This window comes from Callospermophilus lateralis, chromosome 20, assembly GCF_048772815.1.
Source record: "Callospermophilus lateralis isolate mCalLat2 chromosome 20, mCalLat2.hap1, whole genome shotgun sequence".
Taxonomy (NCBI): domain Eukaryota; kingdom Metazoa; phylum Chordata; class Mammalia; order Rodentia; family Sciuridae; genus Callospermophilus; species Callospermophilus lateralis.
The window spans coordinates 2,559,030-2,573,721 of record NC_135324.1 but is presented as its reverse complement, the minus strand read 5'-3'; the positions used below and the strand labels follow the sequence as shown (position 1 = coordinate 2,573,721).

General features: G+C 62.4%; 1 protein-coding gene across 1 annotated transcript; it reads right to left on the bottom strand.

Annotated features, from left to right (window-relative positions):
- Positions 1-2,290: 2,290 nt before the first annotated feature.
- On the bottom strand, positions 2,291-14,523 carry Klf15 (KLF transcription factor 15). Its single transcript, XM_076841165.1, has 3 exons — positions 14,390-14,523; positions 9,218-10,318; positions 2,291-3,578 (listed from the first exon to the last, which is right to left on the bottom strand). Exons 2-3 carry the CDS (start codon positions 10,291-10,293, stop codon positions 3,410-3,412), a joined length of 1,245 nt encoding a protein of 414 aa, XP_076697280.1. The 5' UTR covers positions 10,294-10,318; positions 14,390-14,523; the 3' UTR covers positions 2,291-3,409.
- Positions 14,524-14,692: the final 169 nt, after the last annotated feature.

The following is a 14,692-nucleotide window of genomic DNA, read 5'->3' as shown; positions in this document are numbered from 1 at the left end:
GCCCCAATGGCGGGGCTCTGTGACTCTGTCCCCTTCCCTTGGACAGACAGACTCTGCCCGCAGTTCAAGAGCAGACCACGGTGACCTGGTGAAGGTTTGCTTTGTCCACGGGGAGTTGGGATTGTGTCATGTGCACTCTGAGCTTCTGCATGGGGACCTCCTGGCTCCTCGTGGATTTCCCTTTGCGACACTCCCCTGTCCCTGCAAACCCTTTTTGGGTGCCCTTGGGCCAAGGTGGAGGAGGGAAGCCCGGAGGATGAGCCCACGGGTACCCCTTAGCGCCCGTGCTGTGTAGCCTCCTGGGAGGCCAGAGCACGCTGGGCTGGCGGCACAAACTGCTGGCTGCCCCCGATTTGTACTGTCCCCTTTTTCTCTTGCAATAGAGCTTACATACACCAGCTAGGCAAGAGCCTCCCAGCGACAGACTACATTTCCCAGCATCCCTTGCAGTGCGTGTTGCCATGTGACTCCATGCTGGCCAATGGGAGACCAGTAGATCAGATTATGCAAATCTCGCCTGTCTGGCAGGACGGGCCCACCAGCCTTCACCTGCTGGCCCAAGTCCTCTTGAATCAACACCCCAGGGCGCGCAGGAGGAGCATCAGAAGAGAAGAAGCCTGTGCGTGTCAGGCTAGAGTCACCATATTAACCCTTCCAGCTTATTTTCAGACTGTTTTAAAAGAGGAAAATACACTTACATCTTTTTTTTTTTTTTTTTTTTTTTTTTTTTTTGGTGCCAGGAATTGCACCCAGGGGCGTTCAACCACAGCCTCCGGATTGGCTGGTGCCAACGCGTCAGGCCCAACTTCCACCTGAATTCAGAGATTTCTTTGCTGACCCATATGTCGCCTGGTATAGTGATCAAGAAAGGGCGCTTCCTCCTGGGTGCTTGGGAGGCCAAGGCAGGAGGATCGCAATTTGGAGGCCAGCCTCAGCAGCTTAGTGAGGCCCTAAGTACATCTCAGCCAGACCCTGTCTCTAAATAAAATATAAAAAAGGGCTGGGGACGGGGCTCAGTGGTTAAGCAGCCATGGGTTCAATCCCTGGCACTTAAAAATAAAAAATAAAAATAAAAAAAATTAAAGAGAGACATCGGGGCCCCTGCTCACTGTGCCCAGCTGAGCACCGGCTCAACTCTCCTCACTGAGGTTCACCACAGGGCAGAGGCACCTGACCTGTGACAATGCACACTTCAGGTGAGAAACCTGGGGTCCCCAATTGAAGGGGACATTTTAGATCACCTGGCCAGCCTGGCCTCGGCTGGACAGGTCAGCTGGAGGAGTTGAGGGATGGGACCCAGCCACTGGGGTGAGGGAGCCTAGCCAAGGTCAATCCTCGGCTGGAGGTTCACAGGCACACGACTGTCCCCAAGCCTCAGGGTCCTGACCAAATGACCATCCTCCGAGTCCTCCACGTCCTTCCCGGGTCCCCCTTATCTGCAGTTGCAATTGATCGTTTATGGATGAAAGATTATGTTAACGCTGGAAATCGATCCTGTACTTCTCTAGGGCATGTTTGCCAGGGGCAAAGGGCAAAGGTCACAAGGCCCAGTTTTGTCCCCAGGACAGGACCATCAGGAGGAGATATCCGTCCTCCAATCAGCAGAGTTGGGTGCTGGGCACAGGCGAAAAGTCAATGTCAGCGCAACAGCCATGGGTTCCCAAGCCACCAGGGATTGAACCCAGGGGTGCTTAACCACGGAGCCCCGTCCCCAGCCCTTTTTGTATTCTATTTAGAGACAGGGTCTCCCTGAGTTGCTTAGGGCCTCCATAAATTGCTGAGGCTGGCCTCCGATTTGTGATCCTCCTGCCTCAGCCTCCCCAGTCACTGGGATGACAGGCATGCACCACTATGCCTGGTGCCGGGTGTCACACTAGCCCAGAGGCCGAGGCAGGCCAGGGGATGTGGCTGGGGATGTGGCTCAATGATGGAGCGCTTGCATGAGGCCCCGGGTTGATCCTCAGCACTGAAACAAACAAGCAAACCAACCAACCCACCAACCAAAAAACAACCCACGGTTCAGCCACATTTCTAGGGATCTGCCCTCAGTACCACCAACCAAGTATACAGAAGGTGCACAATAAGTGCTTGAATCACTCAACAGTGGTAGGAAGAGCTTCATGTGGGTCTCACAGGCTTTCCACAGATGGTTCAGGAGGCTGAGGCGGGAGGATTGCAATTTGGAGGCCAGCCTCAGCAAAAGCGAGGTGCTAAGCAACTCAGGGAGACCCTGTCTGTAACAGCCCCAAATCTTCCCCACGGAAGACAGTACAAGTGCACCCCAAAGTGATCGATTTCTTTTTTCTTTTTATTGGCAAAGTAAATATATTTTTTTTTATGAAGCAACAAAGAAAATATACATAATTGTCACATATGTACACCAGCTTTGTAGATTTTTAATTTCAAATTTACACAAATGTCGATATGTTATTAAAAGATATTTTACGTCGATGTCCCTATGTACAGTTTATTTACATACATTCATAGGATGTGAAATAAACCTGTCAAAACAAGCTAGTTGGTTTGATATTAATTTCTAGAGAGGAATGCATTGCTAAATCCGGGCTGGGAAGTTCTATCTAGTTCTTGGACTCCTAGTGTGGCCTTTTTCCCCTGTCCTCCGGATGGTGGCCCTAGAGGCTGGTGTCTGGATTTGTCTGGCGATCAGGAGGAAAGGAGGGGTCACACTGGGCACAGAAGACCGTCTGTCTGTCTGTCTTTCACATTTAATTCCTAACACATGCACTCACTGCCAGCGCCCCGCCCCCCCCCCCCCCCGGACCAAGAGGGGACACTTTTCACCTCTCTCCCACATTGAGGGCCCCAACTGGCCAGATCCTGCCTCTCCACGGCCCTGCGTACCCTCTGCCAATCGTGCTGAACAAGCAACTTGGGCAAAACTGCTCTGACACCACAGTGCAGCCCTGGACTTTTGGCCTACTTCCTTCTTCCCGGCATGGCTCCCTCTGGGAACTGCACATTTCTTCCCCAGCCGTGGAGGCTTGGCTTTGGCCCAGGCGGGGAGCCCAGTGGGAGAAGGGCCAGGCACCCCCCTCCCCCCCCCCCAAAAAAATCCTGCTTCCAGCTGGTGGCTTGCCGCAGAGGCCTGGCCACCGTGGGAAGGCACAAAGGGATAAAGGCACTAAGGCCGGGGTCGTCGGGGCCCAGCGCTGGGGGCCCAGCCCCCAGGGACTCGGGTGGACGGAGTCTAAGTCCCCCCTGGGGGAAGGCAGCAGGTGGCGGGCTCAGGGTGACGCCCAGGGTGGCGCCTCCTAGCGCTGGGCTGGGACACCGTGGCGACCCTCTGCAGGAGGCCAATAAATTATTGCTTTAAAAAACAAAAAAAAAAAAAAAAAAAAAAAGGAAAAGACAAGGACCAGAGGGGACCGGGCCCGAGGGACGCGGGCGCTCAGTTGGCGGCGCGCACGGCGCGGCTGCTCCGCGGGAAGCGGTGCACCTTGACGTGCTTGGAGAGGTGGTCACTCCGCGCGAACTTCTTCTCGCACACGGGGCACTGGTAAGGCTTCACGCCCGAGTGGGACCGCCTGTGTCGCGACAGCTCGTCGGAGCGTGAGAACCTGCGGGACACGGCAGCGCGGTCAGCCAGGCGCGCGCGGGGCGCTCCCCGGGGGGCCCGCGGGGACGCGTGACACCTGCCTGGCGGCCTGGTCCCGGGGCCAGCAGCCTCCCCAGGACGAGGGCAGGGTCGGCAAGGCTTTGCTGGTTCTTAAAAGAGCAAGTAACTCCTGCTGGGAGGCGAAGGCCGGTCCAGACCTGACCCTCCTGCGCCCTGACCGTCTTGCGCCCCAGGGCCCCTGCGCCCCGGGTAACCCCTGCCACAACATAAGAGTTCACGGGGTTCCTCACTCTTGCCACCACTGTGCCCTGACCCTCCTGCATCCCAGGCCCCCTGCGCCTTGACCATCCTGCGCCCCGACCATCCTGCGCCCCAGTCCCCCTGGGCCCCGACCGTTTTGTGCCCCAGCTTCCTGCGCCCTGCCCCTCCTGCGCCCCAAACGTCATGCGTCCTGACCTCTTGCGCCCAGACCCTCCTGGTCCTCTGTGCCCGGACTATCCTGCGCCCCAGCCTCCTGCGCCCCGACGGTCCTGCGTCCTGACCCTTCTGCGCCTCCACCGTCCTGCGCCCCAACCCTCCTGTGCCCCAGGCCCCCTGCGCCCCAGGTCTCCCCTGCCACAACATAAGAGTTCAGATGGTTCCTCACTCTTGCCACCACTGCGCCCTGACCCTCCTGCGTCCCGATCTCCTGCGTCCGGATTTCCTGTGCCCCAGGCCCCTGCAGTCTCTCCAAAATGGAAACACCTGCAAATCTCAAGCTGGAGCTGGGGCAGCAAGGTCCAGCCTCCTGCCTCAGGGCCTCCAGAGCAACTGCTGAATACTCCCCACAGGAAGGGACCTTGGGCTAAGGCACACCCAGGCGGCAGCCCCCCCACCCCCCAGCCTCCTTCAGGAAGGGGGCGTGTGCTCCTGGTTCCCAGGGACCACGAGGCCACAGGGCCATTCGTGAGGGTCCAAGGAACCTGTCCAGAGGGGAAACGGAGGTCCAGGGGAGGATACAGGGTCCCCAGGACTACAAAGGTGTCCCCAGCTCTTCCATCTTGCTTCCAGGACAGACCCAAGAGGTGTCCTTGGGTTTGAGTCCACCGTACTCCTGGACCCTGCTGGCCTGTAAGTGGTCGGGACCTCTGAGATGACCCCAAATAACAATGCACCCTGCCAGGTGTTCTAAGAGTTCAGGAGGGCCAGCACCTAGAGTTAATCCCAGGCTTAGGAGGCTGAGGCAGGAGGATCACAAGTTGGAGGCCAGCCTCATCAAAAGCGAGACACCAAGCAACTCCAGTGAGACCCTGTCTCTAAACAAAATATAAGATACAGCTGGGGACGTGGGCCAAGTGCCCCTGAGCTCAATCCCCCGGTCCCCGCTGCCACAATATAAGAGTTCAGGTGGTTCTCATGACATCTCTGTCTTGGCCTCCGCGGGCCTGGGACCAAGTACTTCCCACCGGCAAGGACCAAAGTTGGGACAAAGAGCCCTGACTTCCTGTCACTGATTTCGGGGCTCTGAGGCTCTCCCTACCCGATCCTGGTGGCAGACGGACCTGTCACATCTCACGACCCCTATCCACGTGTTCTGGCCTCCTTCGCTCCGTCTCTATTGATCTGTCCTTGGTCCCTCTCGCCACAGGACATTTGCACATACTTTCCTGTATTTAGAACGCTCTTGCCTGCTCTCCCGCGGTCCTCTTGTACCATCCCTCGGAGTTGAGCCCAGGTGCCTGCCACTCACCAGGACAGCCTCCAGGATGGCCATTCTGGGCTCCATGACACCACCTGCCTGTCTTCACTCACTCTTGCCACCACCGTGACTTCAAACTAGTCTCAGCCTTTTCCTCTCTGGGGCCAGGGGCTGAACCCCGGCCTTCTTCTCCTGTTGAGACAGGGCCTTGCCGACTTGCTCAGGGCCTTGCGATCCTCCTGCCTCGGCCTCCAGCTGGGAAGGTCACAGATGTGCACCTAGCTTGGGGTCAGCTTCTGGGTGACCATCGGTCTGTCCCTAGACCGTCATCTCCATGAAGGAGGACATGTCCAGTTCCCCAGGAGTGTCCAGGGACCAGCCCAGCCTGCTGCAGGGCGAGGCTCAGTCAGTGCGTTTACATGGAGGCCGATGACTGCAGGCTGGGTGGCGTATGTCATGGGGGACCCATGTCCCCGGGCCCGGGCCACCTGCCCCCAGGGGGAGGACACAGCTTCTGAGCAGACGGCTGACCCAGGAGCCAGAGCTCGGAGCCCCTCCCAGGAACTGCGACCCGGGCCAAGGACGGTCCTTCGCTGGGCAGGACCCTGCACCCGAGTCACACAGCCCCCTGGACGGCGGGTCCCCTGCCCTAACCCGGCTGTCATCCCCCCCAGCACGCACCCTGCAGGGTCCTGAGCTGGAACAACCCCGGGCCTCTGTCTCCCCACCCGGGACAGGGTGCATGGCAGACCCGTCCTGAGGAGTGAGGGGCAGCCGGGGAGATACACAAAAAGCCACCCACCGGCTGGGGAGGCTGAGGCAGGAGGATCGTGAGTTGGAGGCCAATCTCAGCAAAAGCAAGACCCTAAGCAACTCAGCGAGACCTTGAACTCCCAGTATGATCCCTGGTACTCCCCCAGCCCCCCCAAAAGCCATCACCAAGTCGTCTCAGGGACCACAATGGAAATGGCATTCCCCGCCGCTTTAGTTGTGCAGTGAGCAACCTTCCCATCCGTACATGGGACCCACCATGAGGATGGGGTCAGAGGATGCCTCCTTGCATAGGGACACAGGGGTCCAGAGAGCAGCCTGGGAGCCTGAATCCTGTCCCTCCCACCTCCTGGCTCTGTGGCCTCAGGCCTGCAGCGCCCATTAGGAATGACACCAGGTCACCCCTCTCGCGGCTGCGACCTGTTTTAAATCTCCACCCCTCGCGCGGCAGAAGGGGTTCTTTCTGGAAGGATCCGCGGGCCACTCTGGAACAGGATGTTCCGCCGCAGGGAACAAAGGCCCCTGTGTTCGAGGGTGAGGCAAGGAAACTTCTAGGAAGGCAGCCACACTTCCCAGATGCTGAGACGGGAACGGGCAGCTGCTGGTGTCCCAGCCAGTGTGGCTGTGAAGTCCTGCCCCCAGAGGGGACAGAGAGAGAGCTGGGGACAGACAGAGACCCGGGGAACCGACAGAGACCCGGGGACGGACAGGGCAGGAGGAAGCCAGGCTGAGTACCTGGGCAAGACGGCCACTTCGTGGGGACAGACGGTTACAGTGTGGGGCAGCAGAGGGGGCCGGAGCCGGAGCCAGCCAGGAAGAGGAAGCTTGTCCCCCTGCCAGGGGACCAGGAAGCAAAGCAGCACCCGGGAAGACGGTGAGCAGAGGGCTGGAGAGCGGCCCCGAGTCTAAGGTGGGCAGGGGACAGCCAGCTCTGGTGGAGCTCTGGGCCTGTTGCTGTGGGACGGTGGAGAAGTGAACTGACCATTCTGTGCCTCCATTTCCTCTGACAAATGGGGTCACTGACCCCAACCTCAGGGACTCTTTTTTTTTCGGGGGGCGGGGGGACCAGGGATTGAACCCAGGGTCCCTCGACCCCTGAGCCCCGTCCCCAGCCCTGTTTTGTGTCTTATTTAGAGACAGGGTCTCCCTGAGTTGCTCAGGGCCTGCTCAGTGGCTGAGGCTGGCCTCTCACTCGCGATCCTCCTGCCTCGGCCTCCCGAGCCGCTGGGATGACAGGCGTGGGCCACGCGCCCGGCTGCTCACGGACTCATTTTGACAACTGATGAGCTCTGGGGGGGCGCAGATGCGGGGTCCCCGGAGAACCAGCGTGGGCCGAGGTGTGCCCACCTGGCGTGTGCCCCAGACGCACGCTCGCGAGCCACAACCCGGGGCCGTGTGACACAGTGCCCGTGCCTCAGCGCCACCAGCTGTGGCAAATGGGTGGGCACCACGCTCTACGGGAGGTGACGGGTCCCCTGTGGAGGGGTGAGGCAGGCGAGGGACCGGGTGGAGGGGACCCTGATTCTCAGCAGCAGCCCCTGGTCCATAAATACGACATGATCCTTGTCACCTCTGTCCTGTCCACGCTGGGCTGTCCCCAAAGCTGGGTCCACTCCCAGCAGAGACCTGCAGGCCTCCCTTTGCCCCCAGTTGGGAGACTGTCACCACACCAGAGCCCCAACCTGGCCCTGGGCTGCATTTTACTCAGAGACGGGGACTCGCTGACCTGCTGAGCGCCTAAGTGGCTGAGGCTGGCCTCTACCTGGCATCCTCCTGCCTCAGCCTCCCGAGCAGCTGGGCGACAGGCCCGGCTCAACCTCCACCCTCGCCCACCTGCTGTCTCAGGGACTGAGGACCTCTTCGCTCGCAAGGGTGACCATCGGCCTCCGGGGACACACGCGGTGGCTAAGGCCCCACCTGCTCTCTGGCACTGGGTGGCTGGGAGAAGAGTTCCCACCAGCTCTCGGAACCGGTACCCGGGCAAGAGGACCAAAGCCGCGGAGCTGGCCGGGGCCACGGCCACCGGCCACCACACAGCAGGTCACACGCAGAGGGACACCAAGATGCCTATCGTGGGACCCGCGCACGCACAGCCACGCGTCCATTTGCCAGGTCTGGCTCTGGGGCACTCCGTGCATGCGGGTGAGGGGGGTGTCGGTGGCTCATGCGCTGTCCCCGGGTGGGTGTCCTACGCTGCGGAGGACCCTGTCCGGCACCCCTGGGGACCGAGCACCAGGTGGCCTGCATTTCAGGAACGGCTGCCCGTGACCTCCCCAAAAGGGGGAGGGGACACGCGGGGTCCCCTCTGCCTCTGGCTCCACAGCCTGGGTCCTCCTGAGCATGGCCCGACCTTGGGGGGCTGGTTTCCCCCGACACCACGCAGGGAAGAGCCTGGGGGGACTGGCTACCTGGAACCCAGCGTTGGCCAGGCCTGTCCCTCACTGTTGGTGGCTTCTCAAGTACACTGTGAGGAAGCTGGTCCCCAGGCTGTGTGGGAGCACTGAGTAGGACTTCTCTCCCTCTCTGTCCCCTCTCTCTCCCTCTCTCTCCCTCTCTCTCTCTCTCTCTCTCTCTCTCTCTCTCTCTCTCTGGTCCCAGAGATTGAACCCAAGGTTGCTCGACCCCTGAGCCCTGTCCCCAGCCCTTGTCATATTTTATTTAGAGACAGGGGCTCCCAGAGTTGCTTAGGGACTCACTAAGTGGCTGAGGCTGGCCTCCAACCCGCGATCCTCCTGCCTCAGCCTCCCGAGCTGCTGGGCACCCTGGCACCTGGCTGAGATGCGGCTTCCCTAAATCAGTCCCCTGGGTTCGAATCACGCTGGCCAGGGTCCCTGGCTCGCCCAACCTCGTGCTCACATGTTCGGTGGCAGTCAAGGTGGTCCTTGCGCCAAGCCTCTAGCCCCAGCCTCCATCCATCATCACATTCAAGGGTCCTGATTAGTCCAAGTGCCCTTCTGCTGTGGCCTAGCCCCTGCCACGTCACCCTCTTTCCACCAGACGGGGGACCTAGCAGGGGTCCCAGCCAGCCTTACCTGGTCATTAGGAACGGGACACTCTCAGCTGTAGTCATAGGGAGGGGACAAGCGAGTCTCGGGGGAGGCTGTGCGTTTCTGGCCCCGCCCCTGCCCGCCCCCTCTGTCCCCTTCCTAATGGGCCTGTGGGCCCCGTGGCCTGTGCCCCTCCATACTGACCTCCAGCCGCAGCCCGGCCAGGTGCACGCGAAGGGCTTTTCCCCGGTGTGCCGGCGCAGGTGGGCCTTGAGGTGGCTGCTCTTGGTGTACATCTTGTGACACCCGGGGAAGGTGCACTTGTGCATCTTGAGGAGGTCAGCCGCCGGGCTCTTGGGGAACTTCTGTCCCCCCAGCAGGCCGGGCCCGGGCCCCAGCGCCCCTGACCCCGCGGGCTTGGCGGCGATGGGCACGGGAGCGATGCGCACGAACTTGGAGGGCAGGCTCAGGCTGGAGGAGGGCAGCACCTGGGGGACCAGTGCGAAGGTCTGGCCCTGGATGTTGACCAGCAGCTGGGCCACCTTGACGTTCTCGGGGGCCTGGCCAGGGGAGGCCGGCCCCGCGCCCGGCTCCTGCTTCACGGGCACCGGCTGGATCTGCAGCAGGACCGGCACTGCGCCCTCGGCGGAGGGACCCTCCGCGGGGCCCTGCGCGCCCGAGCCCCCGGGCGCAGGGGGACCGCGCTCTCTCCCGCCAGGGCCCGCGTGCGCGTGGCTCCTGAGGGGCCCCGTGGGGAGCTGGCCACAGGCCCCCGAGTCCTGGCCGCTGCCCTGGGGGGCCCCCTTGGCCTCCGGCTCCATGTTCTCCTCCAGAAACTCCTCGATCTCCTCCAGGGTGGGTTGGAAGGGCCTGGCCACCTCCTCGGGGTCCCTCAGCGCGAACTCTGGGAAGCAAACGTGCTCCCCCTTCACGGGCACCGGGGCCCTCCGCCAGGTCCCCCAGGTCACAGGGCCACTGCTGTCCCCCAGGCTCCCGCTGCCGCCGCTGCCACCGCCGCCCAGGGTGGCCTGGGAGAGCAAGAAATCCAGGATGCTGTCCTGTCCCTCGGCACCGGGGAGACCGCCGCCGTAGCAGGAGCACAGGGACTGGGAGTCGGGGCTGGCGCAGGAGCAGGGGCTGGACACGTCACTGTCGTCCTCGGAAAGGGGCGAGGGCAGCATGTGGTAGGGCCGCCGGCCGGCCAGCCTGTCCCCCAGGTACCCCACGGGGCACTTGGGCGACGAGAAGGTCTCGTCCACCGGCAGCAGGTGGTCCACCATGCTGGCCGGGCCGCGCGGGTGGCCGCTGTGAAGGAGGAAAGAGAGTCAGGACGGTGGCTGGCGGCCCCTCAGCGGGGCTTGTCCCCACCCTGGGTCGCCTGCCTGGCTCCCAGCTGCTGAATGCCCGGCTCCTGCCTCACCCCCCCAGGGACAGGGGCCTGCAAGAGTGTCCTCTGAAACCTTGCCACAGAGTTTGCAAAAGAGCCCTCGGAGCCCTGTTGCACAACCGGGCCCTTCTGGTTCCAGACGGATTTTTCCAGAAAGATCCTGGAAGAGAGTCCACGTGCGCGCGTGAGGGGACAACCGCGTTGGAGGGGAGGCCATCAGAGGCTCTGGGTCCCCAGAACGGCCAGGGCTCGGAGGGCCACTGCCCATCGTAGGACCTGAACCTCCGCGTCACCTCTGTTGAGTCACAGGAGGGGGGATGGGACCGTGGCCACTTGCTCTCTGACCCCAAGCCGTTGGGCTTCCGTGGGTTGCCAGATCCAGCGAATAAAAATGCAAGCTGCCCATCAGGTGTCCACTTCAGATTTTTTTTTTTTTAATCATAAGTTGCTTTTAAATATTACTCGATCTGATATTTATTTAATTTTATTTTTTTGGTACTGGGGACTGACCCCAGGGGTGCTTCACCCCTGAGCCCCGTCCCCAGCCCTTTTTTTCTATGTTATTTAGAGACAGGGTCTCCCTGAGTTGCTCAGGGCCTCGCTGAGCGGCTGAGGCTGGCCTCCCAACTTGCGATCCTCCTGCCCCAGCCTCCCCAGCTGCTGGGATGACCGGCGTGGGCCACTGTCCCTGGGCGGGGTCTATTTTTAACTGGGAAAACTGTGGTTGGAGGCAGAAAAGTTCAAGGACAGTAAGTGCCTGTCCTCAGAGGGCTCAGTTTCCCCATCTGATTGTCACCCCCCCCCCAGGGGACAAGTTTGAACGAGACCCTCCCCAGGACACCTGAGACTTAGCCACCATGGTGGACGAGGCCCCACCCCTGGGGCCAGGTGATGCGTTCACCCAAGATCCTAGAGCGCCCGATGCGTGTGGCCTCCTCAATCCCCCCACCCATCCCGAGGGTCACAAGTAGGGACCCCCCCGTTGACCAATTAGGACGCGCTCTCCTGCCCTACACCCCACGGCCACTTCAGTCCCCACCGGGGACACTCACCACCTTGGGGACGCTCGGCTAGTGCCCGTCTTCCCACTAGACAGTGCGCTCCATGTGTCCCCAGCCCCCAGCGTGACACCGGGCGCCCAGGAGGGGCTCAGAGGATGTTCGTGGAGAGGAGAGGGGGACAGTGTGTTCTCTGAAGCCAAAGGCCATGCTAGTCCGGTGTTCAAGGAGAGTCAACAGTGTGTCTGCCTGCAATAGGGCCACCTTTCTGGACCTTTGTCCCCGCCCAGTGACCACAGCGGGCCGGGTGTTTATCCAGGTTGGGGAAAGAGAGAGTGTTTGGCATCGGGAGCCAGAGCGTCTCTGGAACCTGGTGTCACCTCTGTGCCCACCCCTCCTCCTTCTTCTTTTTTTTGGGGGGGTGATACCAGGGATTGAACCCAGGGGCCCTCGACCCCTGAGCCCCTTCCCCCGCCCTATTTGGTATTTTATTTAGAGACAGGGTCTCCCTGAGTTGCTCAGGGCCTCGCTTTGGCTGAGGCTGGCTTTGGACTCGCGATCCTCCTGCCTCGGCCTCCAGAGCCCCTGGGATGGCAAGCGCGCACCACCGCGCCCGGCGGCTGCACCCGCCCGTTCTGTCTCCAGAGCCACTCCAAGGGTCTGGAAACTGGCCCTGCCCAAGAGGCATCATGACCAGCTGTGATCTTGGGAAAGTCATTGCTGCCCCCAAACCTCAGTTTCCCACCTGTTCCAGGCCTCAGTCACCAAATCAGGTGCCGGGAGGAATGAGGGGGCCGGATGATTCCAAGAGCAATGCAAGGCTGTGAGCAGAGCCCACATGCCACCTGAGAGTCCCCGCCGGTGTCACCACCCTCCAGGCAGGATTCCCACTCCTTGCATCAGCTGGTCCCAGCTGGGCTACCTCAGGCAGGCAGCACGACTTCTCTGGGTCTGTCTCTTGACCTGTGCCAGCAATGCTTGAGCAGTCCAGGAGCCCAAGACTTAGGACAGGGTCAGGGGCACAATCAGGGCCAGAGGCAGCCATGAAGGTGGCCCTCAAATGAATGAGCATCTGGGAGTGTCCCCCCCCCCCCGCCCCCGCCCTGCCCTGCCCTCTGCTGGGATGCTAAGGAATCTGGGGACTCCAGCCTCCCTGGGACCCAGAACAGGCTGCTTCAAACCTCCCCTGAAATGTGACCACCAACCAGATGTTCCAGGATATTAAACAATGCCTGCAGTCGGGCGCGGTGGCCCACACCTGTCATCCCAGTGGCTCCGGAGGCTGAGGCAGGAGGATCGCAAGTTCAAAGGTAGCCTCAGCCAAAGCGAGGCCCTGAGCAACTCAGGGAGACCCTGTCTCTAAATAAAATACCAAATAGGGCGGGGACGGGGCTCAGGGGTTAAGCGCCCTGAGCTCAGAAGCCGCTGGGTCACATCATCCCATTTTATATTGTCCCTAGCAGGTGCCACAGTGGTGAACGGTCTTGGTTGTGTGCATGTGGAGTCCTTTCCTGGGGACCTCCCCACCAGAATATAAGCTCTTTGGATGGCCATGCAGGGCCATACCCCAAGGTTGGCTGGATGAGGCTGAGTGGGAAAGCCAGGTAGATGGCAGGGTCTGAAGATCAGGCTGAGTGTCCCTGTGGCAGGACAGGGCAGGATCTGGGGAGCCCAGAAGGGGATCCCAGTCTTCCCGAGGTGCAGGCATTAAAAAAAAAAAAAAAAAAAAAAAAAGGGAGTATCTGGGCTGGGGCCGGCTCTGGTCCCTAAAAAACACCAGCACGTGGCGCAGGCTGCATGCAGGGGGAGGGGACGCGCTGTTCCGGGCACAGTCCCCGGCTGGCCGCTGGACTCCGCCCCCTCCCTCGCCGGCCAGGCCTGCTGTTTATCCTCCCGGGGACACAGCGGCTGCAGGAACAACATGTAATTGATAACAAGCCCAGCGCGCGCCAAGGGCTCGCCATTGGGTCAGCGAGCAAATCACGGGGGTGGCGGGTGGGGACCGCCTTTCAAAATAAGAGTCTCAGCTCCCTGCGCTGCCCACAGGCCCTCAAGTCGCCTGGTCCCGCTGTTTTAAGCACCTGTAGACGGTGAGGGCCACCGGGTTTTGGGGAGAGAAGACTTTGGGGGCATTTCTTGGGACCAACCAGGAAAGAAACACTTCTTGGAGGTGGAAGGGGGCGGGGGTGGAGTCCCTGGGTAACACCACAGTGGGGAGGGCAGAGGGAACAGGACGGCTGTATTGGGTAGGGGTGGCATGTCCTCTGTCCCCTCGGCTGCCACCTCAGCCACCTCTCTGGTAATGTTGGAAGGGCCCCCCCACCCTCCCGGGGGACTCCATGGGAGTGGAGATGGGGGTCTAAGCCGCGTGGCCGTGCGCAAAGGGGGTGTGGGTGTGTGTCGTGTGACTGCGTGTGCGGGGCGTTGTGCGCGGCAGCCGAGGTGGCGGCGGGGGTGTCCGCGCGCGTGGGGTCAGCGCGGGTGTCCACTCGCGCGGGGGACAGCGCGTGAAGACGCCAGGCGCAGGGAGTCGGCCCGGACCCCTCCGCGGAGCCCGGGAGCGCTGCCCAGTGGGCACCATGCCCTCGGCCTGTGCCACCCCCTCCCCGCGCTGCCCCGCTGCCGGTGACCGATAGTAACCCCTCCGCCCCCTGCCCCCCCAACCGCGGGCGGCCAGCGCCCCTGCCCGCTCCCCGGGCCAGGCCCCGCCGCGCCCCACCATATGGGAGGGCTGTCCCGGAAGGCGACCACGGGCCCTCGGAACCGGCGCCGGGGCGGCCGCTGGGGCCTGCAGCGTGTGGACGCTGGTGGGCGCGCGGGGGTCACCGTCCCCCCGGGGGGCCTGGCGACCTCCCTCCTCCCGCAGCGCGTGGCTCCCCCGGGCGCCCGCGGAGCCCCGGGCCGCGCGCTCTCCAAGGGCAGCCCGCGCCCGGCAGCCCCGGTCACCCCGGCCGTGTCCACGCGGCCCCGTCCCCGCCGCGCCTCTCCCACCTGAACTTGGCGCGCGCCTGGCCAGCGGCCAGGCCCCGGCGTCCTGCTGGCGGCCCGGGCTGAGCTGGGGGCGGCCGCCCGGTCGGGGTCTGGGCGGCCGCGGGCCGGGCCGCGGGTCCCTGCGCTCGCTCGCCCGCTGCCCGCTGCGGCGGAGTCTCGCCCGCCGGCCGCGCTCTGCGCTCCCTCCCGGCCGCTCACGTGACGCCGCGGGCGCCGGGAAGGCTCGCAGGAGGCTCGGCCTCGGGCGCGCTTCCCATTGGCCGGCGCCGCGCGTCACGCGCCCCGCCCCGCCCAGGCCCCGCC